We start from the raw sequence: 24,974 nt of genomic DNA, 5'->3' as shown, positions 1-24,974 counted from the left end.
CCTCTGGAGCTGCAGGCTACATGTCTCCCAAGCTGTGCAGACACTGAATCAAGAGCTGGTGTAGTGGCTGGAGCTCGGTGGACAGCTACCAGACAGCTGGCTGCAGCTCCAGTAAGGGCTCCTGGTGCCCGCTGGCGCAGGATATGTGCTGTTCCTGCCAGCTTCATAGCTTGTTCCTGGGTAACACTTCTTCCCTGTGTGAAAACAGGGTGGATTTCCTGCAGGAAATTATTTTCGTATTATCTCCAGTGAAGAGATTAATTATTCCCTCTTCAGCCAAAAGGAGAAATCCTGGCAATATGGTTTGACTTCTGCTGCCTTAACAAGTTGCTGTTGCACCCATTGGAACTGTGTTGGTAGCTGGCAGGTTGTGCTGCTAGTGGGTGTGCTCAGACACGGTGACTCCGTGCTGTCCACCCGTGATATTTATCCCGGTTACCGAACACCAGGCACACAGCATGCTGTCTGTCACACATCCCCCTTTCCTGTCTCCACTTTGCTGCCAGCCAGGCCACTCCAGAAACCACCTGGTGTCCTGCACCTGGTCTCCATCATGAAGTGAATGTTTTTTTCACTTCTAAGCACACAAGCCTTGGCCCGCCAGGGCTGGTGAAAACCTTACACCAGTTGGTCACTGTTGCAGAACAACAGCTCTGCAGAAACAGGGTCATTTCTGATAGTGCAGGTTCATCCTCCCCATTCAGGTCCTTCTCCTCATGGAGCTGTGCCTGCTCCAGCTTCTGGGGTGCCCATGCTGCTCCCTACTGATGCACCCACCGGTGGAAAGGCACCCCAGCAGGTTACCAATGTGCACCTAAAGTGTGGGACCCTGCCCACAGGGTTAGGCTGCTGACAGCATCCCAGTGACAGGACACGCCTGAGCTGGGCAACCGCTGCCAGCACCAGGATGGGTTTTCACTTCTGCTCTGTCCTTCTTTGAAGCTTCTCCCCACTCTGACACATGTTTTTGTGCTTCTTTTCTACATCTTTCTGCTGCCTTTCAGACTGATGCCTTTATTTGGAAATTCCCTTTGTCATTTCTTGCTTAACGCTTAATTCAGCTGATGGTCACTTTCCTCTTTACCATAATGGTTGTTTCCCCCTCCAGAAAGATCATTTTGGGGTAAACGCCCTCTCAGACAGTTCTGGGTTTTCCATTTACACATGTTGTTTATGCAAACTTCCATCTTAGCAGCTGTTGCTGCCAAGGGTGAGCTGTGCAGGCACCCCCACAAATAACATTACACTGCCATAATACTGGTACTAGAGAAAGGAATGGTGGCCTCACAGCTGAATTTCCCATTCTAGATTTTCTTATTTTACCAGTTCACAACATGTTAAACTTGGTTAGCTCACATAGCTCTGTGTGGAAAATTGGTTCAAATGCACTTATCACATTCAATAGGACCAACCATGTGTGTGTCTATAAGCCTAATCCCTCTTCATCCCACATCTGTGGGGAACAAGGAGAAAGACTTGGGAGCTATTTTTGCCACACCGTGCTCTGGGATGCTGCAGGTCCCACCTGAGCTGATGTGAGGCTGAAAATCAGAGGACAGTGCCATGCAGGACCAGGAAGTTGTGTGGGGACCATACCCTGGCACACCCTTCCTGGAAAGACTGAGGGCAATTCCTGAAGGTCGTTCCCCTTCCCTCAAGGCCCCACGCAACTACCAGGGGGCTGTAAAATGCTGTCAAATAACCGTGTGCCATCTGACCCCTGGCTTTCAGCAGGAGAAACTGGGCTGTGTGTTGCAGAGCTGCAGCAGCTCCGTCGCCAATGCAGTTCCTCACCCCCTCTCACCTGCTGTGTGCTGCAGGCCCCGTGCCAAGCTCTTGAGCAGCTGCCCTTTTCCAGCTCCAGGCATGCCAGCCTGAGGAGGCCTAGCCCCATTTGTTGGAGGTGGCAACCCACGAGCAGTAACTGTTTAATGCCATTTTGCCCACTTCTGATATCTTACAGCAGCTCTCAGTCCCTCAGCCCTTGAGCCCCTCCTGACAGCGTGCCTCTTCCTCCATGGCATGTCACAGCACAAACCACAGCTGCCTTCAGAGATGGTTCTCACATTATACCTACACTTTCTGCCCGTGACCATCAGCTGCAGTGCCTCATTTCACAAGTCACCAAGATAGGCAAACCAGAGCTTTGCTCTACTCTATGCCCTGCCCTACATCAAATGTCTGCCCTCCATCTGACCTTCAGTGAGACCCTTTGCTTTCTTCCAGCCCCATAACACAGGAAACCCCAAGGAATATCCTTGTTGGGCAAGTATGGCTAAACTAACTGGAAGAAACCAGAGTGCTCTTTGCAAGCCAGCTCCTAAAGGCAGAAAAACAAACCCTAAGTCCATCCCAAGGGCTGTTCTTTCCTAGGTGCTGCCACAGCTCTTCCCAGCCCCGTCCTTTCTCCCACAGCTAATCTGGATGTGGATGTCTTCGCACATTTTGTTCTTTGTTCTTGGCAGTTTCTAAAGTTGCCTCAGGCCCTTATCACCTCAAAAGATCAGATCATATACTGGTGGCCTTAGAGACGGCCTGATTGATATCCGAGCAGCCAAACAAACGGTAAATTTGAATAAAATATGGCACCCTGCTGCCTGTTAGTTCTGCTGATTCAGAGAGGGTAATGTGCTGACATCAAGCAAAGTGCATGTCTTGGGCGTGCATGGGATGGCAGCTTCAGAAAGAGCTTTGCAGAAACAGTGCACAAGCCTCACCGAGTGCCTTCTGCTCATCCCAGCCCCTGCATGCCCTGTCCTGTGCAGTTATGGGGATTTGGTGCTGCTACCAACCCACCAGGGCTTCTGTGTTTGCCCAGAAATACAGAGTCTTGCAGGAAGTTTGCAGGTGATCCTTAAGCAAACAGCAATGCAGCCAGGCGCTCCTGCAGCTCAGCTTCCACAGGCACCATCAGTTCTGGTAGTGAGAGAACGTGCTCGGAGAACGATCATGTTTCAGAGTGGCCATTTACTCTGTAACCGTGATACGGCTGCTCAGGTTAGATGGATCATTCATCTTAGTTGCTTTCTCCAGACTTACTCTCAATGGCCATAAACCTGCTGGTTTCACTTTGGGTGTCCCTGTTGCTTGAGCAGAAGGCAAGGAGGGGAGGGCTGCATTAGTTGCTGCCATTCCACCTGCCCTATGCCAACTTGTGTGGGATTTCCTTGGCTTATAGACATGGCATCCATGGACAGGCTGCCTTATGAGGCCATGAGGAGCATCCAGGATAGCAGAGGGAGCGAGTTCTCTTACCAGGCAGAGCGGGTGGCCCACAGCTGAGGATGCTGCCTTGCTGGCTACAATAGCTACAGCACTGGGATCTGAACATTGGACATGGGCAGCTATTCCTCCCACAGCGTCTTGTTTATTGGCTTGATTGTAATCACAGTCCTCTTAACTCGTAACCAATACTCCTCCCTACACGGCACACGATGTTCGCTGGGTATCAGATCCTGCTGTCTGTGTTTGCTCTTGTTATCGCCCACCATCAGCAGGTCTCTTTAAAGACGAGCTCTGACAAACACCACGGAGAAACGAGATGCCACTCATCCTCTTCCCCCTTGGAAGATCAGCTGTCTGAACGCCATTGGAAGCAAGTTCCCCTAACCTACCCAGGACAAAAGTCCACGTGGCCGGCTCCTTTGATCACCCATAACATACTCAGCAAACTGGCACTCCCACTTTAAACACACTCAAACTGTCTATTCTTCCTGTGTGACACTTCCATTGCACGAGCTTTGGATGCTCTGGGAAGCACCTGCAGGGTGTCCATGTGGCCTCAGCAGGCCAAGGTGCCCCAGAACCATCTCTGTGTTGGTTGTTTCAGGGGCTGCAGCTGTGTTTTGGCCATGGGACCTATGAAGAAAGGCTGAGGGGGCTTATAGCCCGGAGCAGGTGTCAGGGAAACCTCTTTATGAGGCCTTGCAGCAGTTGAGGGGAGCTAAAAGACTCAACTAGAAGAGGGCAGATTTAGGTTAGACGTTAGAAGAACCCTTCCACTCAGCAGAGCGGTGAGGCGCTGCCATTGCTGCCCACAGGAGCTGCGGTCCCCCATATCTGTAGGCTCTGAGGGCCGGCTGGGATGTGGCCCTGTGGATCTCAGCCGCAGTGTCTCACTATATATAAAGTCGCACCCATTCAGCCCTGTGCGCTCCCGCCCCTCCCTCGCTCCCCGCGCCGCAGCCCCGCGCACGGCGCGTCATGCCGCAGCCCCCCCTCCCGCGGGTCACCTTGCGGGCCCGGCTGCGCCCCGCACCCCCGGCACAGCAAACGCAGCATCGGGCAGGTGCCGGGCAGGTGCCATGCGATGCGTGTGGTGCCCGGCTCCCCCCGTACACCGAGGCGCACAGCGGCACCGAGCCCGCTCCCCGCTCCCCGCGCCACACCTGTGCGCGCTCCCGCGGGCGCGCTCTCGGCACGCTCCCCTCACGATCCCGGCTCCTCCCGCCCCGGCCGCCTTCCCGCCCTCTCGCCCCGCCGCCGGCTCCCATTGGCCGAGCCGCCGAGGGGCGGGAGCCGGCGCTGTATATGAAGGGGCGCGGCGGGCGGGGAGCGCGGCCGTTCTGTGCCCGGTGGGCTCCGCTCGTTTCTTCTTCGCCCGTCGCCGCCGCAGCCCGCGGTCCCGTCCCCCCGCCCCACCGGGCCGGCGCCGCGCGGCCGGGAGCCCTCACGTCCCCCCGAGCCCGGAGTAACGGCCGGAGCCCGTCCGACCCGACGTTCGCTTTCTCTCTTTCCTCTCTCTCGCCGCCCCCCGCCCGCTCGCCATGGCCCGCGGGAAGGCCAAGGACGGCGACGGCAACTGGAAGAAGTTCATCTGGAACTCGGAGAAGAAGGAGCTGCTCGGCCGCACCGGGGGCAGCTGGTGTGAGTGCGGGGCCGGGGGCGGCGGGCACCGCGGCGAGGAGCGCCACGCCTCCATCCCTCCTTCTCTCCCTGCCCTGCGGCGGGGCTGCGGCGGGGCCGGGGGCTGCGCGGCGGGCGGGCAGGTGGGGCGGGCAGGGGCGGGGCGGGGTGGGCCGACCTTGGAGAGGGCGCCTCGTCCTTGGGCCGCCTTACCCGGCATCGGCGCCGCGCCGCTTCTGCGGCTCTACCCTGGCCCTGCCGTGGCCAGGCTGCGGGCGGTGCGATGTTGGGAAGCGCTCCCCGTGCCCTCCCTGCGGCACGGCTGTGGCACGGCCCGCCAGGTGCCCGTGTCCGCTTCAGGGTCACTCGGTGTGTCTGCCCTGTGCCCGGCGACGTGCCGACCTGTTGCGGGCACCTTTCTCGTACGGTGCCATATTCTCGTACGGTGCCATGTGCTTGGGCCTGGACCTGTGTGTTTTCTGAAAGCTTGACCTTTAAAGGTGCCTTTGGTGCTATGAGCATCCTGCCTGGGAAGCTGATTAAACGCGCTACCTCCCGGCACCGGCCCTTTGATGTTCCAGAGCTCAAAGGCGTCGTTACACTGCAGACAACGGCGATAGTGTTTGGTTTGTTACAACAGCACCTCCTATGACCGTGCTCTGGAAAAAATGTCTAAACGCTTCTGACGTCACGGCCATTGGCTTTACGCTGCCTGGATACCAAAGAGTGTTTTTAACTCGTGGAGAACCGCGCTGTTGTACCAAGCTCTGCCCACCAGCCTTGGCTGTGGGACGTGCCAGGAGGACAAGAGGATGGAGTGCCCGCTCACCGCATCCATCAGCCTCCATTGCTGGCGGTTCCTCTGCTCCTGGTTCCTTAGCAGACGAGAAACAAAACCAGCCGGAGACAGCTGCGTTAATCAGGAGGCTGCTCCGATGATGGAGGCTTTTGTGTTGGGGCTCAGGAGAGGAGGAATACTTTCACCTGCTGCGTCCTCCCCTGCCCTTGTATCTGCTCACCTTGAGGCCTCCAAACAGGCTTCCTCTCCCTGGCCTGCAGCAAGGTCAGGGCACTGGGATCAAGTGCTCAGCGCCTGCTGCACTGCCTGGCTTGTCCCCGCGGCCGCATTAGCATACAGTTGCTTGGCATGGGCTGGCTTATCCTGCAGGCGGCCTGGTGATGCCTAGTACGGCGTGTTACTGTGCAGTTAATCAGTTGAGATAATCTCTGTAAACCAGTAACCGATACCCAGAGTATGAGCTGCGCTGGGTCTGAGGTTATTTTAGTCATCTCTGTTCAGACCAAAACTCAATTCAGTCTTTCATTATTACACAACTCTTTTTAATTGGCATCGGCGGCGCTGGGCTGCCCTTATAGATGCAAGTGGTCAAATACGGAGTGCTGTGATGCGAGTCCTTCCCTACATTTGAGATGGAGCATCGGTGATTATTTGTGCCCGATTCCTGCTCCTGTTCTTGGACAGAAGCCAGACTGTATTACTGGGGAAGGTTGGACTTTACCGGTGCTCATAAACCAGAATCTAATGGCTCCTTAAGATTCCCTGGAAGCAGCTTTGAGGCTCAGAGGAACATGGAATGGGTGTCCTTCAGAAACCTACTGTGTGCAGCCTGTCTCCTCTGCGCTGGGCTTGTGACCCACCAAAGCCTGTCACCTTGTGGTGGCATTGTTTGGCTGAGGGATCCATGGTAATGCAGAACTCATTTGAAGCTTTGTGCTTCAGAATACCGAGCCTTGGGGCTTGATTCATCTTTCCATTCCTCTCTTGCAGTTAAGATCCTCCTCTTCTATGTCATCTTCTACGGCTGCCTGGCAGGGATCTTCATCGGGACCATCCAAGTGATGTTGCTCACCGTCAGTGAATTTGAACCCAAGTACCAGGACCGTGTGGCACCCCCAGGTAACTGGATGGAGGCACGTGCCTGGCTGTGCAGACAGTTCTGGGGGCAGCTCAGTTACTCAGGGAGGAGGATGAAAACAGTATCTCCTTGCTGCAGTGTATATTGTGGGGGGGTGGGTATGTTCCAGGCCTTCTGTGAGCAGCACTGGCGCTTGAAGGCAGTCCTGTTAGAGCTCAGGCTTGCAGCACATCAGGTATTACTCCTGTCTGAGAGAAGCTTGAGCCTGGATTAATGCTCTCCCCTTAAACTGGAGCAATGGATTGAGGTTCAGACTTCACTTGGGAATGAGCTGTGCAAAGAGCTTGTGTTCGGATTCCTTTATAGCCACTATATTCCCATGGGGGAAACGAGGGGGCAAAAGTAAAATGCTTGTCAGTGAAAATGGGGAGGAGAAAGGGACAGTCCTAATTCTGGATGTGCTTACTGAATTGCATTGATTAATGCTAAGTTGGGAGCTCCGGGAGGCGACAGCAGCAGCAAATGTGGAGTGGGAGGGTCAGAGGTGAGTGGTGTCCCCTGATGCGCGGCTTTTCTCTGTTAGATCAAGCAGGGGTCTGCCCGAAATGCAGGTATCTGCTTGAGTTGTGCCCAACCCGCCTCCTGTGGCTGCTGCCGCAGGGTCCCTGCTCTGCCTGCTGCCTCCTGCGGCAGCTCTGCGCGTGGGGGGAGCTGCGCAACTGCTGCCTTCCCGTATCGCGGATGACCTTGAGGCTGCTTGGCACTGGGGACGGTAATGATCTGTCTCCAGTTGCTCTGTGAAACAGCTTTTAATAACGGTGGTATTTAAGTGACAATTGTGAGGCTGATGGCTTGTGGCTACAGAAGCTGGCTCTGGTGTCACACGGCATCTTGCAGTGCTGCTGTCTGCAGGGCTGTGCCGTAACCGTTCCCTGCTCTGACAACGCAGGGAGCGCTGCCTGCACCAGATGGTGTCAGTATCTCAGCAAAGAATCAGCTCTTTTTGGATAACTGCTTTTCCACCAACACTTTGAGAACGGAGAAAGGAGCTGCTGTCAGTGTGTGGCAGTTCCTAAGGTGCTGGGATAAGCGCTGCCTTCAGTGCTGACGCTGGTTGTTTCCACCTCTGCATTGGGCTGTGATGCCTGCAGTAAGGACTCCATAGTGCTGACACTGACCAGAGCTGTAGCTGCGTTTGAAAGACAAACATGGCTAATGGGGGATAGATAGTTCTTAAATGTGTTTTTCCTCAGTCGAAGCCCAGGCATGAAATAATGAGCAGAAAAGTGGATTTTGGGTCTCATCCAGATAGCTTTGCTGCTTAGTCTGGTGTCACCTAATTACTCATTCTAGGTAAACTGTTAGGATCACGGACTGCTGTTACATGGAGCTAATTGCAGAGCAACTCCGGAGTAAAATGTCTATGGAAGATTTCAGCCTGCGGGATGTTATTTGTCTCCTAATTGCCTAATGCACCACTGCTCTGAGCTTTAGCTTTCCTTAACAAAAAAAGGGAAATGAATTTCAAGATGCTGGCTTAATGTGTGCTATAGGTACTGACACGGAGGAAGAAATAAAAAGGCTTTAAGGGATTTTCTGAGTTTGAAATGGGTTTATGGGACTGGAATCAAGCCGTATAAGGAAATCCAACTCTTAGAACAAATGATGGTGTTCAGCCCAATAGAGAAGGTTTAAAGAACAACTGGAATGGCATATGCACATCATTTAAAGGGAATATTACCCATGGAAAACACAGAGCCTTTTGCAGGGCATCATCTGATGGTTTTCTCCACGTGTGGACAGGTGAGGGGTAGCTCTTACTGTGGTATCTGTTTGTTATCCTGCAGCATGACACCTCTTAGACCACACTGCATCAAAAAGCTTTCATAGAGACTGACCTAGAATGGGCTGCAGGAGTTGGCTGTCAGCATTTCCCATGTTCCTGTAGTATGCAGAGGTCTCCCTGCATTGCTGGCAGTTAGCACATATTCACTCACGTGCTTGAGGAGCATCTAACTCTTAATTTTCCATAGCCCTACAGCCTATGAACTACGTTTAAAAGGGGAAAAAAAAGTGTTATGCAATTCTAGTTCCTGTTTTTTGTATGGACAAGTTGCATGCTGGGTTTATATAGTGGCAGCTTGATAGGCCACAGATGTCCTGGGAAAGCTAGAAAACCTGGTTTTGTTCCTTTGTCCTTGAGCAAGACCCATTTTTTGATCCCATAATGGCTGGGCAGGGTGAATACTTGACTCTCCTTCAAGGTTAACAGGAGGAAGTGCTGTAGCGGCTGCTATAATGTCCTTCTAGTTCTGCAGTATGAAAGGTTCCTGACAGCGGCAGGAGATGCAGGACGTTGGGTTGAGTTACTGATGTGGGAATATATCTGTAAAGTGCTGTTTGTAGCCAAATATCATTTATATGCTAATTGATTTGTGTGCTGAGCACAACGGGAATGTGATGCAGCTTTAGGGCAGCTGAGTACAACGCTTTCCATGGTGCTCTTCCCTCTTTTGCCCTGGGCTGGGAGCAGGGGCAGTGCGGTCACCTACTGCCCAGCCTTGCTGCTGTGGCAGTAATCACAGTAGGCTTCCATGCATGCAGTGCCTCAGACTGCTTTAGCCACAGCTCTATACCCTGCTAGCAGGGAAGGGCTTCTTAAACTCAGAGTATTAAATGTATATATTTTTTTAAGTCCATTTTGTTTTTCCCCGGTGGAAATGGGGCTTTGTATCCTGCCATCTCGTGGCGCTCCTCCTGCACACCATGGTGTGCCCTGCAGCTGCTGCAGGGGTAGGAGCCAGTGCTGCTCCTGCTTTGCAGTGGTAGCAGAAAGGAGGTGGCCTGTTCCACTTGGGAGAGCTCACGTCTCCGCCATGTTAAATGCTGCCTGGGCAGTGGCTGGTGGGAAAGGCTGCTCTGCTGTGTATTCTCCGCTCGGCTTATTCAGCTCAGATAGCAGCAGGGAGATGGAAACCAGGGTGATAGGAAAGCCCCAAGGGGCCTGTACCACCTCCTGTTGAGTCACACTTCTGTTTCTGTCTCTTATCTCAGCACCTAAGCATGAAAAACATCTGAATCTCAAGCTCCGGGGACGCTGTCTGCCTCCAAGCCAAGCAGATTTACTGCATTTGTAGAAAACTTGCACCTGCTTTTTTACACTTCTGGGATGAGATAGAGGATGATTAGAGCTTGGAAGGGCATCAGTTAGCACGGAGGCTTTGAAAGCCCACCCTCACTTGAGTGTGTGGGGTGTGAAGTAGGACTGCTGTAGTGGTTGCTAAATTTGTCATCTGTGTCACCCAAGTAGTGTTTAGACTCATTCTGAACCACGGTGCTGGGAAATGAGCACTGCGTGATGAAGCAACTGTAGTTCCTCCAGGCTTGCACAACTGCTGTTATAACAGCCCTGACCTACCGCTTCTAGTTTCTTCTCCCTCGCCTTCAGGACGGTGCTTTTTCTCAAGCGTTGTTCCTGCAGCTTGGAGTGATGGAACGTGGAACGTTCAGTTGGAAATGAAACGGGTTAAAGTGCATTTGTAATCAGCAGCAGTGTTCTGGGGGTGGAACTGTGGCTGGAGAAGGAATTAGTGGCTTGTCAGACTTGTCTGGTTTGAGATACTTCAGTGCGTTTGGAGTTAGAAACCAGTGGAAGGTGGTATCTGTTACTGAGGTGAGGCACCATTCATCTCTTGTGCAGACAGTGTCAGTCAAGTGAAAGCAGTGATGTTACTGCCTCGCAATGCACTCTGAGAGGCTATTGCAGAAGTAGTATGGCAGAATCAAAAGTGGTTTTGTCGCTGTTTTTATGGAGATGAGTGCCTTGCTGCTACTGCTCATGACATGGAAGCATCACCAGCTGTGACTGTGGTAATGACACGAGGTGACCTGTGGCACATGGATGTAATTGGAAAATGGAGAGAGAGAGTTTTGTTTGGACTTCTGGCCATGGGAACGCTCGAGGCTTCATTTCCATCTCCCACAGCCTGCTGATGAATGGCTTCCTCATGGGCATGAGTCCCTAAGAGCCTTATGTGGCCTTGTACTTCTTTATTGCCCATCAACAACTGGTAGGTAGCACTGGGATGTCTCAGCCCTTGTTCTGATGCTTGCTTCAGTTCTCCCAGTAGGGATGAGAAGCTCTGAGGTCACAGAATGTTTTGGAGAGGTTCACCCCTCTTGTCTTACAAAATCAGCATGTTCTTTTTAAACAGGGTTGCTCAGGAAGGGTTTTTCCAATTGTGCCATTCTGGAAACAGCACTGAAGCTTTTGTTTTGAATGTGAATGTACAGGTGGCACAGAAGGGATAACAAGGAAATAAATGAGAGGCCTGTGCTTAGGGCTGTGTGTGCAGTCGGTCACATGCATGTGAGTACGGAAGTTGTGGTGGAAAGCACTGATAGGTTCTCAGTCAGCATCAGGCACCTTTTGTCTTCACATAGGTTCCCTTGTTTGTCTCCAAAGTGGAAAGGCTGATCCCTGCTTTGTTCTTGCCCTGAACAAAGCAAGCCCCTGTGCCACCAAAGCGCAGCTCCCTGAAGTGCTGGGCCGATGGCAGCTGGGCTGTGCTATGGCCAGGAAGGGCTTTCTCTTGGAGCTGCTGCTTGGGCTCTGGTGCTGCTCTGCAAAGGTTTGCAGGATGGATCCTTTGGGCTGGGAGCCTGTTCTCCACGTCCTGTGGATGGGTGAAGGATTGGTGCTGGGCCATGTGTGCCAGTGGCCAGGCTCTCCTGGCAGTGAGCTTGGGGCTTTCACTAGGGCTGCAGGGCACGCTCTGCTCTCCACCCTCACTGTGCCTGCCTGGGGGGCTGTGAGCACGATAAAAAGCAAGTGGGGACTTCCTTGCTGCTAGCAGGCCTGAGTGAGCTAACAGCTCAACGGTGTGAGCAAAGCTTAGCAAGCCTGGCCGAGCTTTCCTCAGTATTGTATTTACTCACTCAACTGATAAGTGTAACTTGAACTCTGGAAGAGGCAGGTCCTGCAAGTCACTGAGAGTAACTCCGGACTCGCTGCTTCCTGGTGGATCAGTAACGTGAGGAGAGTTACCGGAATAGGCTGAAGTCCTTCACTAAAACTAAACACAAATTATTGTATGCATTTATAACCATTGGTAGGAGAAGAAAGCGAAGGATTGCTTGAAAAGGGGTTGAAAGCTCCTCTGACTTTGAGGAGTGAGACTTAATTCTGCTGCTGGAATGGTGAATTGTTTCTGAATATGTAACGCTGAGCCTGGGCACTTTGTACCAAAGGGAGCTTGGAGAGGGCAAAGCTGCTTCCCAGAATAAAACCTGAAATCTCTTGCTAGGTGCCTCGCTATCTTCAGCCCCCAGGAGCTGCCTTTTGGGGAACAAAGCTCATCTTTGTCCCAGGTTACAAATTCCACCTCAGTGGGTAGGGGCAGCGGTGAGCTGACCGAGCAGGAGCACAAGAGTGGCTTTAGGAAAATGGCTGGAGTCACAAAGTGCTGCCAGCTGGGACCAGCCTGCTGAGCTGCCCCAGCCTTGCACTGCAGAAACTTGCTGGCAACAGACCTCTGCTGAGATGTCAAAGGAAATGCTGCTCTCCTGCTCGTTTTTTTTGTTCTTGCTAAAATGAAGATGGCAAACTGAACAAAAGTCGAGACCTCAGTAATTACAGTGGCAGGCACAAAGGCAGCATGAATTCCAGCTCCCATTGCTTTAAATGTAAGCGTTAGCCATGCATCAGTGCATTCAATTAAAGCATGACCTAAATGTCACTCGAGAGCAGCTATTTCCAAGTCCCACACTGACAGGCAAAGGGCTTAGTGTTTTTCATCATCTACAGGCACTGCTTATATCTAGTCCATGCATTCTTTTTCTGCTTGTCCTCCTGAAGTCAAAACCAGAGCCAGTCAGCCTTGAGGCATCTCTCTGGTGGAGCAGTGGTGTTTCTCAACTCAGCATTGCAGCTTTCCAGGTCACCCTGTGAGGTGTGCATGTGTAGGAGCCAGTGTCCCTGGGTGCTCATGGTGTGGCTGCTCTCAGGTACCGGCAGCTTCTTGCTGTTGTTGGGGAGGAGGCAGGGGCCTGCAGTTGGCTGTAAAAAACTTGACTTGCAGCCTTCCTTCTGGGCCTGTGATTTTATCTGTGTGGTGATGCAAACCTCGTGATGAATATTCCAGATGCTTGGTGAAAACTGGAGATAAGAGCCCTTCAGGATCCCCCTCTTATAGTGAGCTTACATTGTTTTCTGTGAGTCGTGAGGCCTGAAAAAGACACATTAGTAATACTGCTTTGTGTGCATAGCAATGCCTGCAGGCCGTGCAGCTCCTAAGTGTACTTAATGTTTTCTTCCTGATTTTGCTTTCCTTAGGACTGACTCAAATCCCCCAGGTACAAAAGACAGAAATTTCCTTTACTGTCTCCGATCCCAAAAGCTATGACCCGTATGTGAAGAATCTGGAGGCGTTCTTAAGCAAGTACAGCGCTGGTGAGCAGACTGACAACATCGTGTTTCAGGACTGTGGAGGTAAGTCCTGGTTATTACCTATACTTTGACCAGTTCCTCTGTCAGGTCCATCAGCATCTGAGGGTCAGTAGTGGCATTTTCTGCCTTCAGCTGTCCCTTCCTCCATGCCAGCACCACACTGATTGAGCTTTAACCAGCAGGCATTGGTTCCAGTTCTGTCAGCTGCTCATTTAAAGATGGGTTTGAACAGACTGGACCTGGCTGGGGATGTACCAGAAGCTTATTGCAAAGGTTATGTGGCTGGGGACTTGCAGATGGAGATTGCAGCTGATTCTACACAGCATATAGCACTGACCTTAAAACTTCCCATGGCTTTCAGGGAGGTTTTACTGACACAGTGTCAGTAATGTTGGTGCAATTCTGCAAAACATCTGGAAGATATTAAGAGGGAAATGAGACAATCACCTCTTAATACACATGTTAAATCCCTCAGTTACAAAAAGGTAACGAAAAAATCTCTGTGCTATTGTATTGTCAGTGTTTGCTCTTGTGTAGCCTGTAAGAACTCCCATTTAGGCAGAGAGCCTCACAAACTTGCTGGGCTGCAGCTGGGAACAGGCCTGTGCCACCAGCTTAGGAGATGGCATTGCCCATCTGGGTGAGTGGGAAATCCTAAGGGCACAGTGATGCAGAAATAGGGCTGATGAGAAGGAGGTCACGCTGCATGTGGTTGTTTTTCTGTTCCTCCCCTGTGATAGATGTACCTACGGATTACAAAGAGAGAGGACCATACAATGATGCCCAAGGTCAGAAGAAGGTCTGCAAGTTCAAACGTGAGTGGCTGGAGAACTGCTCTGGGCTACAGGATAACACCTTTGGCTACAAGGATGGCAAACCATGCATCCTCGTCAAGCTTAACAGAATTATCGGCTTCAAACCTAAGGCAAGTACCTCCTCCCTTTCCAACTGAAGCTACTGATGAGGGTACAGATTTGCTGTGGGTCTGGAAAAGTCTTTCAACTTGTGCCTGCTTTTCTGTCTCTGTAGAGAGAGATCAGTATTAACCCTGTTCTGCAAAGGAGAGACTGTGAGACCATTGTATGTTCAGCTTTAAAAATGGTTTCATTAAAAAGCAACAGAAAATGCATGCTTCAGGTTCACAGCAAGTAGCCATGAGCTGTCACAGTGCAGACTCCTGCTCAACTCCTGCTCAACTCTAGTGACTTGCAGAGCCTGCTAACTGAATTACTCCAATGAGGTGTTTTCTTCAAGTGATAAAAAAAACCATGTTAACCCATGTGCTGCTGCATGACAGTCCCAGACCTACGGTGTCTGCAGTGGGATCAGCCAGTTGTGTTGTGCCTCAGACGCCTTCCCCAGGTGCTGCAGAGCTGCCTGTCTTGCTAAAACCACTTAGTTCAGTGCAGTAGTGCTACGTTAGGTATTAGACTATGCGTGGTAAGCTACATCTGAGAGTCTGGTACAGCTCTCATGGGAAGAAAGACAAGGTGATCTCCGGGTTATTGAATGCAGCCTCAGAGAATCACCATGTGTTTCTGCTGCTCTGCTCCACGCTTGGTGCTGCACTGAGGCTGGTTTATGGCAACTGTTGAAGGAAATTCATCTGTGCAGGAACTGTTTTTACTCTAATTTTTTTCTCCAGTGCATTGAGAAGCCAAAAAGTTCTGCAAGAGCTCAAAGGCAGAGTACAAGTTATTGAATGAGGCACGGTGCTCAACGCACCGCTCCATCTCCTGGATGGGAAGCCATGTGCTTGTACATCAGGCTGGCTCAATAATGTGTTTAGAGGCTAACTTATCTACAAAAGGAAGGATGTCCTGTGCTACAAGAGATCAGTTGGATCTTGAATTATCTGATCCTAGCTGGAAACTGTGTGTGCAGGAGCTTCCCATGCTGGGTCTGTGGTGATTGTTGCAGGCTGCTGCAAGGTGCACAGTGTGATTGAGGGAGAGGACAGTTTGGTGTGCATTGAAGAGCAGGGTCTGGGCACTGTGTGACTTCAAATGTGTGTGGTCAGGTGGGCAACCTCCCAGCACTACATCTCCTGCCACTGTGTGACATGAGACTGCATGAAATGAAATGATTTGTAGGAGCAGATAGAAGCTTTACTTGTGTGCACTTCAGTGCTCACAGTTGTGTCATGCTGCCTGTCCCATGAACCATCAGCGACAGCTACAGCTTCAGGAGCTGAGCCAGAGGGATTCCTGTTGGCTGTGGTTTGGTGCTGCTGAGCTCTGCTGTTGCAGAGGTGCCCCAGTCAGTGAGGATGCATCATCCAGTGCGTTAACATTGCCCTCTTCTGGGTTTCTTCCAGGCGCCAGAAAATGAGAGCCTCCCTGCAGACCTTACAGGCAGATACAACCCCTTTCTCATCCCTGTCCACTGTGTTGCCAAGGTGAGTGAGATACAACAACAGAGGGGGGGGGAACTGCAGGCAGAGTCCTTGTCCAGTGGTAACCGCCTCCTGCTGCCCTTCAGCAGGCAGTTGGGGTGGCTCTCACATGGGAGCTCTGCCCTCAGTAGTGGGAGCTTCTCAAGTGCCCTTGGTGATTAACAGCAGCAGTGCCCTCAGCAGGAGGGTGAGGCCAGAAGTGGCTGTAGGGCTGCTGAGCGATGTACTGCAGTGCTTAGCAAGGATGGCTCTGGTGAGGAGTTACTTACTTTGAATGCTAATACTGCTCAGAAGCAGCAGCAGAAGCTCTTTTTGTTGTTTGTTGAACCTAAGACAGTGGGTGGGTATGATGAGAAGCTGTGCTGACTTCTGAATGCACAAAGAAGTGGTTGAGTGAGTCTTTAAATAAATGAATGATAAAAAGAAGTGCTTGCCCTGGCCGCGTGTGCTGGGAGGTGCAGCCCTTGGTGATCACCAAAGCGAGGATACAGTACTGATAAAATAAACCAGACGACACGAGAGAACACAGCTACAAAATGGGTGTTTTCATCTTGTGTTCTTTTTCCCCCATCTCAGAGGGAAGAAGACATGGACAAGATCGGCACGGTGGAGTACTACGGGATGGGTGGTTACCCAGGCTTTGCCCTGCAGTACTACCCGTACTACGGCAAGCTCCTGCAGCCACAGTACCTGCAGCCACTGGTGGCGGTGCAGTTCACCAACCTGACCTACGACATAGAAGTGCGCGTGGAATGCAGGGCCTATGGGCAGAACATCCAGTACAGCGACAAAGACCGCTTCCAGGGACGCTTTGATATTAAATTTGACATAAAAAGCAGCTGATTGTAAGCACAACTCTCTCTCTCCCCCTCTTCCTCCTAGCCATTTAAAAAAGGTTTAAAAAAAAAAAAAACACACAAAAAAAAAAGAACAAAAAAGAAAAACCTACTAGTCTTGAACAAACTGTCATACGTATGGGACCTACACGTAATCTATATGCTTTACACTAGCTTTCTGCATTTACTAGGTTAGAATGTAAACCAAGTGTAGCAATAGCGACAAATATTTATTCTACTGTAAATGACAAAAGAAAACAGAATTGAGCCTTGGGACATGCCCATTTTTACTGTAAATTATGATTCCATAACTGACTTGTAGTACAGCAGTGTTTCTGGCCCCTAAGTATTGCTGCCTTGTGTATTTTATTTAGTGTACAGTACTATAGGTGCATACTCTGGTCATTTTTCAAGCCATGTATTGTATCTGTTTTCTACTTCTTGTGAGCAAAGACTTCCGCTGTCCAAGGTGTAAATACTCAATGGGACTAGAACTGGCATGATACTTCTCATTACGTTGTTCCTCTGAAAAGAAAGGCCCACCCGCCAGGCTCTGTTGAGCAGCACTCCATCGGGCTTCTGCCCCTCCTGTGGTGTGAGGGTGTTCTGTTAGGAGGGGTGGCAGCTGAACTGACTTAAATAAGGTTAAGAGAACAGACCATTTGCGTTCCGTGCTTTGTTGCGAATGCTGTCTCTCTCTCTCTGCCTTTTCCCTCATCCTCCAGCGTGTCTGTGAGAGACCTGGGTCAGGCTATTGCCGTCCTCAGCGATAGGCACAACTCTTTGCTTTGTATATTTTCCTCTTCTTTTTGTTTTATTTTCCTTCAGGAGGCATCGCACGCAGCGGTGCTAAATGTCTTTATTGAATGTTTTAACCATTTTCATGGTGGATGAATTTTATATTTATGCAGTTGTACAATTTTATTTTTTTTTTTCTTCTGCAAGGAAGTGTAATGTATGAAATAAACCAAAGTCACATGTTTGAAAAATAAATCTTTATTTTAAACTTTATAAAAAGCAATGCAGTACCCCATAGAATGGTGTTAAATGTTGTCTAAAGTGCAAAACTCTATGTTCTAACATGTAATACTAGCCAGGAGTACCGTGCTCTTGTTGATCTTGTATTTCAGTCAGGTTGACATATTGGACAAATAAATGAATGAACACTGCTGTGTGCCTGTGCCTTCTGCTTTGGGGGTGGGTTCAGTTGTCCAGGATCTTGAAGAAGTACTGCACCTGGTTCAGGAAATAAAAGACATCTTTCTCATTCCCAGCTGAGCTTTTGAGAGGGTTGAAATAGCCGTAGCATCCACTGTCATTGGCCATGAACTGCTGCTGCCACCTTTGAGCATATGCTGCAGGCGTGCTCTAGAACAAAGTGTTCCATGATGAAGTAGTGGCTTCTCTCTCTAAGCTAAGCTGCTCCCTCAGATGCTGCAGCAGTGTGTTCCGCAAATACACTTGTTTGAAAGGCTCAGCACTTTCATCTTCACATTCTCTGGGCCTGGGCTGCCAGCCACTGGGCAGTTAATGGTGCATCCTTAGTGTGAAACAGCCACCAGAGGTGAGTGCTACGGGAGAAGGGACGGCCTAAGTCACAGCAGCAGCAGGAGGGAGCTGCAGGGCAGAGAGCTGGGCTGGGTGCTGCACTGAGCACAGGGTGCTGCACCGAGCACAGGGTGCTCCTGGCAGGGCAGCCCAGAGACTTGATGAGGTTTGACAGCCAATGCTCTGTTGGAGACACCATCATTTCATCCTGCGTGAAGCAGACTGCCAGCAGAAGGTCTCAGTGCTAAAGTAATGAAACACTGATATCCCAAAGCAAGCGCTTGAAAAAGCCTTCATAATTGGAATGCAGTACATTAGAAAAGCAACCTGCTGAACTTCTTGCTGTCTGCTAAGAGGACAAGCACAGCTACTGTGTAGTACAGCATTGAGCATAAGCATCTGATCATCCCAAATGCAGAGCGGGAACAGCCTGAAACATGGACCACCTTCAGCTGTCTGATGTGCTGCTGGGGCACAAGTAATCCTTGTTGGCACTAAAATCCTCCCCTGCAGGCAGGCCAAAGGCACAGCGTTAAGAAGGAACACGCGGCCATTTGGCGCCCAGCAGTCAGACGCTGTGATCAATCACAGGGTGCGTGGATCCCTGGATCCCAGTTTCCTTAGACACAGCCTCACCCCTACAATTCATGCACTACGTGCATGGCATTAGAGAGACACAAAGCTTTCATTTTCAGAGCACCAAGAGATAGCTAGATAATTTATCTCCTAATTTACCATGTAAGAGCAAAGTCCAAGCACAAACTACTAATAAAAATGATCTCTTATTCCAGGGTTTGGCCTAACATCGTAGAAACCTTAGAGCACCTGTGTGTCCTTCAGGGAGCACATCACAACGCACTTGGAGCATACGCCCTGATTAACACGCTATAAAATCATACAACTCCAAGCTCCTATCCTCAGCTCACACCCTGGCACTAACTCAGTGACCTCACATCCCCCATGCACGAGGTGCCCACAACTGCCACCCTCCCACCCTGGGGACCAGTAGGTGCCACGACAGCCCCGCTACCAACAGGCAGCTCCTGGCCCCAGCCGCAGTGGGGTCAAAGGGCTTCAGGCTGTCCATTTTCTTCCTGGGTTCTTTTTGGTTTGTGTTGTGTTGCCTATGTAAAAGCTGCTCTGTGCAGGCTGCCTCTGCCTTACCGCCCAGCAGTACTTCACCCTATAAACCACCCACCCACCCCACATGAACACTTTGTTCCTTCTGCCAGGTTGGCACGACACCGTTAAGTACAACTATAACCATTAAAGTGAACTTTATCACCCACTGTGTTGATACGGGGCACCTGTGTTTCTGGGTTACAGAGAGAGATGCATAAAAATACTAACAAAAGGAATAGCAGAGCGACACATAGAACGACAGGCACCTTTAAGCCTGTGCCAGCTCTACCACTTGCACAAATAAATACACAACAGCAACCAGTGTTAACAGTGCCAAACGTGAGAACTTTTGGTCTGGTTTCACCTACTTGGCCCCAAAGTCCATGGCCAAAGCCCAGTGCTGGGCTGAGCCATGGTGCTCACAAAGCTGTGGGCTGCACAGGCCCCATGGCTGTGAGAGGTGGGCACACTATAGGCAAAGAAACTCTGACAGCTTCCACCACTCCTTTGGACGGTCCCATCCCTCCGGGCTACTGCAGGATGCTGAGCCAGTGCTCACTATCTGTCAGCACCGAAGGTGTTTGCTCTGACCCCTCGGGTCCTTCACTGCCCCTGACTTTTGGCATGCAACCCACCCAGGCCTGGCTGAAAGCCTTGGCTTGCTTATGACCTACAGGAGACATCAGAACAAGCACAGCAGTTACGCGTTGTATAACGTGAAAATGAGGGCCACTATGTTCTCCTCATATATAATTATGATGTGGGTCAGCCGCCTCCCAGTGCCCATTAAAACCTATTAGCAGCTGAGACGGCTGTGGTACATGGAAGGCTCCTCACCCCAAGAACCTCACCCTTGGGAGAAGCGCCAGACAGCAGTGTAACAGCTGCCAGCTGTCGTGCTCACATGGCAAAGCACATGGCACTTTGCAGAGACCAGAACGCCAAGCCCAAAGGCTTCAGCACCACCAACAGACAGGGGATGCCCTCCCATTCACAGGTCACAGCTCCAAGAGTTCAGTTAGAGAAGCAGCAAGCCATCTCCTAAGGGGCTGGGAGGTACCCATACTGAGCCTCTGGCCAGGGTCAGGCTTTCCACAATGCCCAGCATTCCAGGAAATGCAGCCACTCTCATTCCCAGGGTTCAAACAGCATAAGCCACAGAAACAGCCTCTCAGCACACCTCAAGTTTGACCCAAGGCAAGATCAGCTCCCATGATCCACGCACACCTCCAGTTTCTTCACAGGATGCAGAGGCGGTAGGGGAATTCACCTCTGCACACACCAGACTGGTCTGAAACCAACTCAATCCATCCCATGACCTTCAAACAATGCTGATATTCAGGTGTGCTCACTCCTTCCCGGGGATGGAAGAGGATTAAATTTAAGATTGGCTCGCTCTTCGCAAATCCCAGGAACCACCTACCTGCTTTACAGCATACCGCTATGCCTGCTCCAGTTCCTGCTCAGGGACTAATAACAATAACGTTCAGGAAGTAATAACAGGGATGAATAACCGTGACTTTCTGGCTCTGACCTTACAAACTGCTTCACCCAGGAGGAGCTGAGAGCTGCTTCAGTTCCCTGAAGGTTTGCTTCCATCACACGCGTATATTGCACAACTCACTCTGATGGGGTCGGCCGCTCCCGCTGGAGGCTTCCAAATGTTACCGCAACGTTTCAGTAGTTAATAAGGAAGGTAATAATGAAATCCAGTCTAATGCCCTGGCAGAGCGCAAGCAATTATCATTTGAACAACGTGTGTATGAAGAGCCAGACAAAATCAGAAGAAAAAAGGAAAGAAATCAAGTGAGGCATCCAAACCCAGGACACAGTGCAGGCACAAAACACCCTTAAGATTTCAAGCACAAGTGGTGCAGACACTTACAATTTACCCTTCTTTTACTCAATAAACAAAGCAAAAAAGCAGAGCTGATGACAGGTGTTGGCCAAACATGGCTTGGCTCAATAATGACACAGAATGACAGAATGGTTTGGGTTGGAAGAGACCTCAAAGACTGGGTGTTTCCAACCCCCTGCTGTGGGCAGGGCTGCCCCCCACCAGCTCAGATTGCTCATAGCCCCATCCAACCTGGCCTTCAGCACCTCCAGAGATGGGGCACCCACAGCTTCTCTGGGCAGCTGTGGCAGGGCCTCACTGCCAAGTAAAAAATGTCTTCCTTATGCCTAATGTAAATCTGCCCTCTTTTAGTTTAAAAATGTTAGTCCTTGTCCTGTCACTACAATCCCTGACAAAAAGCACTGCTTCATCTTTCCTGCAGCCCCTTTTAGGTTCTGGAAGGCCATGGTTCATTCACACTGACCCTTCGGTGGGCAGTTCTGGACAAATAGTATTAGACTGATGAGGAGACACATCAGTAAAAAACATGCTGAGATCACAGATTCAATTCACATCCATCATTCAAAACATGCCAGCAGTTTCAGTCCTTCTTCATCACTGCTAAATCAGAACTGGCAGACAGGAGACGGAAAGCTTTTTCATCCCTGTATTAATTTAGAGCCACCAGCCATCTCAGTGCCTTTCAAGAAGCCAGACACTCATCAGTACCCTCTCCATGAAACCACCATGAAACTGCACCTTCTTGACTCAGTGAAGGTATCCAGCAATATGATCCAGGGGGATGTTTGCTGACCTCAATTTACAGCATCACTAGAAAGTACCACTCTCCCAAACACTCAAGTCTTATAATTTTTACAGGTTATTTCACCTTGAGGTCACTAGTTTGTTTTGAAGATCAGCAGAAACTTGGAGCCTCTAGTGCACCCCTGGAGGCATTCAAGGCCAGGTTGGATGGGGCCCTGGGCAGCCTGAGCTGGTGGGTGGCAGCCCTGCACAGGGCACAGGGTTGGAACTGGGGTGGGGTGCAAGGTCCCTTCCAACCCAACCATTCTGTGATTCTGTGATTTGCTAATGCCTAAAAAACCTTTCAGCTACACTTCACTCAGCTCTTCCCTAGGCTGTTAGGTTAACACACTCAAAACATGCAGATTCCTAACATCTTTCCAGGCAAAAGCAGTGTAGGAATGAAAGCTGTTGTCGAAGAAGAGGGTCTAATTCACTGACCATAACGAATTATTTTCACACATACACCTGAAGAGAATTTAATCCTAGAAAGTTTGTTCAAATCGGAAGTTACTCACATCCACCTCTCTCTAAGGCATCAAGCACCGCAAAGCCTTGTAAACAGCTGTCCCTCCTCCTGTTTATACGCTCCCTTCAAGCACTGGAAGGCCACAATGAGGTCTCCCCAGAGCCTTCTCCAAGCTAAACAAGCCCAGTTCACTCAACCTTTCATCATAGGAGCTCGTTTCAAGTCTCAGCGACCCCCTCTGATTACAGAACTCTTGCCACGGGCTGAGCCCTGAGCTGACCACACTCCTGTTCAACAGCTGAACTGTATATGACAACTGCCACAGGAAGCCCTCAGCTCCCAGATTACAGTCAGATATTCTCAGCACCGTGTCCCTACTCAACACAAGAGCAACAAATGCCACTCAGATCAACACAGGGAAACTTGCCCACGTAGCCATAAGATACACTTGTAGATAGATCACTCCCCATCTATATGCCAATGCACTTAAGGATCAAAGAGGAAGAGGGAAAATTTTACTCTGGCTGGTGACTTTAAGGAGCCCATGATAACAGCCAATATCCTTACAGGGGTTCACCACCATTTTGCTCATCCTGCTCTGCGTTTGCACAGCTGCCAGCACAGGGTCATCACACAAGGCCTGAGCCCTCAGTATTACCATAACAGAACACAAAACCAATACGAGCATGGCACTACACTTTGAGAAACTGGATATTATTAACTGTGCAAGAAGAATTGGTTTATAGAGCTCTATTACTCTTAAGACTGTCCATGTTGTTAGCGTCTACGCTAGACAGAAAAACACATGTTCACAGTCTTCTGTCCAGATTAACACAAGTTTGGCTTCGTTCCCTACCCTCTGTGCTTCACATAAATTTCAACGCACGCATGCAGATGAATGGCTTCAATTCTTTTCCCAATTACAGCTAGTATTCAGTGGTCAGTCACAGAGAAAAAAAAGGGGTTACCCAATACAGAAAGTGCAAATACAGCTGATCATTTGCCTACCTTGCCTCTGAGGCAGAGCTGGGACGTGCAGCTAGATGAGGTCAGGAATAGGAATTCATGTAAAAATCTATTTGCATCACACAGCTGTGTGCCACAGGAAAACAGCACTGCTATTACAACTAGAAAAGGTGAAGGACTCTGTGCTTAAGAAATCAAAGGAGATTCTGAGCTCCTATGTAACAGTGCCCACTTACTGCTTTTGCTGTATAAGGCAAGTTTTTTCCTGTTCTTGCTTTAGTCTGCCAAAAGAGCCATTAAGCTGCGGCTTAATTGCTGTTGTTTCAGGTAGAGGAACATGGAGGGATAGAGGAAACAGGGCCTAGGTTTGGGGGTTCAAAATGTGGGAACAAAGGTAGCAGCTGACTCAAAGCTACAAACTAGGCCTCAGATGAGTTACGAAGAAGCATCATGCCTCCTCTCTGCCTTGACCTCCCCTCCACAAAATGACCTTGCTCAGCGCAACACAGACAGGTGCCAACATTCCAGTGCACACAGGTTACCCTTCAGGAGAAGGTGAGACTCAAAGAGCTGCTTGATTGACACTCGCTGGCTGCTCCTCTCTAACACTCAAAGAGCTCCTGGCAAAATGAGGAGGAACCAGACCTCACATCTCACCCACAAGAGGAAGCACAAGGGCTGAACTATTTCACTACTCTATTTAAACAAGACTCTAATTTAGTTTGCCTGTCTGGCCCACAAACTTAATAATTATACAACTGATGTTCAAAATTAGACTGCAAGTGACCCAGTATCATCATTTAAAAAGAAAGAAAACAAAAGATTATTACCAATGTGCTCAAAATCCATCCCTCTATTGTTGTTTTACATTATCCTTTCTCTACAAATGAAGATCTAGCGGGCACAATGGTGACGGGTGGATGGTTGGACTAGATGATTTTAGAGGTCCTTCCTAATTCTTTGATAAGAATAAGCCTATGCAAAAAGCTTACTTAATTCTCTGTACAACTGTATATACAGCCTCGGGAAATGTTTGGAGACAGAATTCCAGTGCTGACATTCTCTGATATGCAAAAACACCACCAAATGAGAAGAAGTTTTCCTACACTCCAGATTCTTTCCAACCTGTTCCAGCAGCTGTTAAATAAAAAGTGTCAAGAAGTTAAAATGGTGAAGCACTTGGAATCATAAGAAGCATTACCTGACAATGCTCGCTATAGAGCAGAGAGACTGAAATTTCCAACCGAGGCCTGAAATAGCCATTGCTTTGATGAAAACTTGCAAAAAAATTAGAAACAACAACAATCAAACCTTCCAATTTTTCATTTCTGTTCACTGGAGATGATTAAAAGCACCTTACACTGGATTATGCAGCTCAGTGTGAGCCCCTAATAAAAGGCTTCATTGCAAAACTGCCGTATGACTGAGTGAAACAATGGCTGCTTTATTAATATTTTAAAGGCTCCCAAGGGAAATGCTGTACAGCTGAAATGCCCTCAGTGAAAGGTTCATTGCCATGCTATGCACTTCTGCTGTGTAATGTTTTACAAGCCACGCTACCCTGTGAATGGAGAGAGTTAGTTCTCAGCTGGTAGAGGCAGCTTGCATAATGCCAGACAAGTTAATCGGTAACAAGCAATGCAGGAGACCTTTGTTCAGAATGTGACACACACGAATTCCACACTAAGCACATTGACGCCTCTGAGAGTTACTCATTGACATGCTGTATTAAATGGCTTGGACTATACCTCGGTGCACCTACAGATGAGTTTAACAGAACTCCATCCCTCCGATCTCTTCTGTCCTAAACCACTGTGTTACAACCTA

At 49.9% G+C, this 24,974-nt stretch overlaps 2 protein-coding genes across 3 annotated transcripts in view; one reads left to right on the top strand and one right to left on the bottom strand.

The window, feature by feature from the left end:
* NME7 (NME/NM23 family member 7) overlaps window positions 1–24,974 on the bottom strand; it is a 141,095-nt gene that overhangs the window by 45,512 nt on the left and 70,609 nt on the right. The window lies entirely within an intron of this gene.
* On the top strand, window positions 4,557–17,570 carry ATP1B1 (ATPase Na+/K+ transporting subunit beta 1). 2 transcript variants are annotated; one of them, XM_015875367.3, is made up of 6 exons: window positions 4,557–4,866; window positions 6,635–6,763; window positions 13,057–13,212; window positions 13,911–14,095; window positions 15,488–15,568; window positions 16,142–17,570. In XM_015875367.3, the coding sequence occupies exons 1-6, from the start codon at window positions 4,767–4,769 to the stop codon at window positions 16,406–16,408; spliced, it is 918 nt and encodes a 305-aa protein (XP_015730853.1). In that variant the 5' UTR covers window positions 4,557–4,766; the 3' UTR covers window positions 16,409–17,570. The 2 variants fall into 2 exon arrangements, with proteins under 2 accessions (XP_015730853.1, XP_085381404.1); XM_085525278.1 differs by lacking the exon at window positions 4,557–4,866 and adding an exon at window positions 5,047–6,551.

The sequence above is a fragment of the Coturnix japonica genome, chromosome 1 (assembly GCF_054131305.1).
Source record: "Coturnix japonica strain WE chromosome 1, WE-NBRP24, whole genome shotgun sequence".
Taxonomy (NCBI): domain Eukaryota; kingdom Metazoa; phylum Chordata; class Aves; order Galliformes; family Phasianidae; genus Coturnix; species Coturnix japonica.
This window is presented reverse-complemented; position numbering and strand designations above follow the sequence as displayed.

Excerpts from the sequence above, each read along its gene's own strand:
- ATP1B1 (XM_015875367.3), top strand. The coding sequence starts at position 4,767 with ATGGCCCGCGGGAAGGCCAAGGACGGCGACGGCAACTGGAAGAAGTTC. Across the intron at positions 4,867-6,634 it reads CCGCACCGGGGGCAGCTGGT|TTAAGATCCTCCTCTTCTAT; the intron begins GTGAGTGCGGGG and ends CCTCTCTTGCAG. Across the intron at positions 14,096-15,487 it reads TTATCGGCTTCAAACCTAAG|GCGCCAGAAAATGAGAGCCT; the intron begins GCAAGTACCTCC and ends GGTTTCTTCCAG.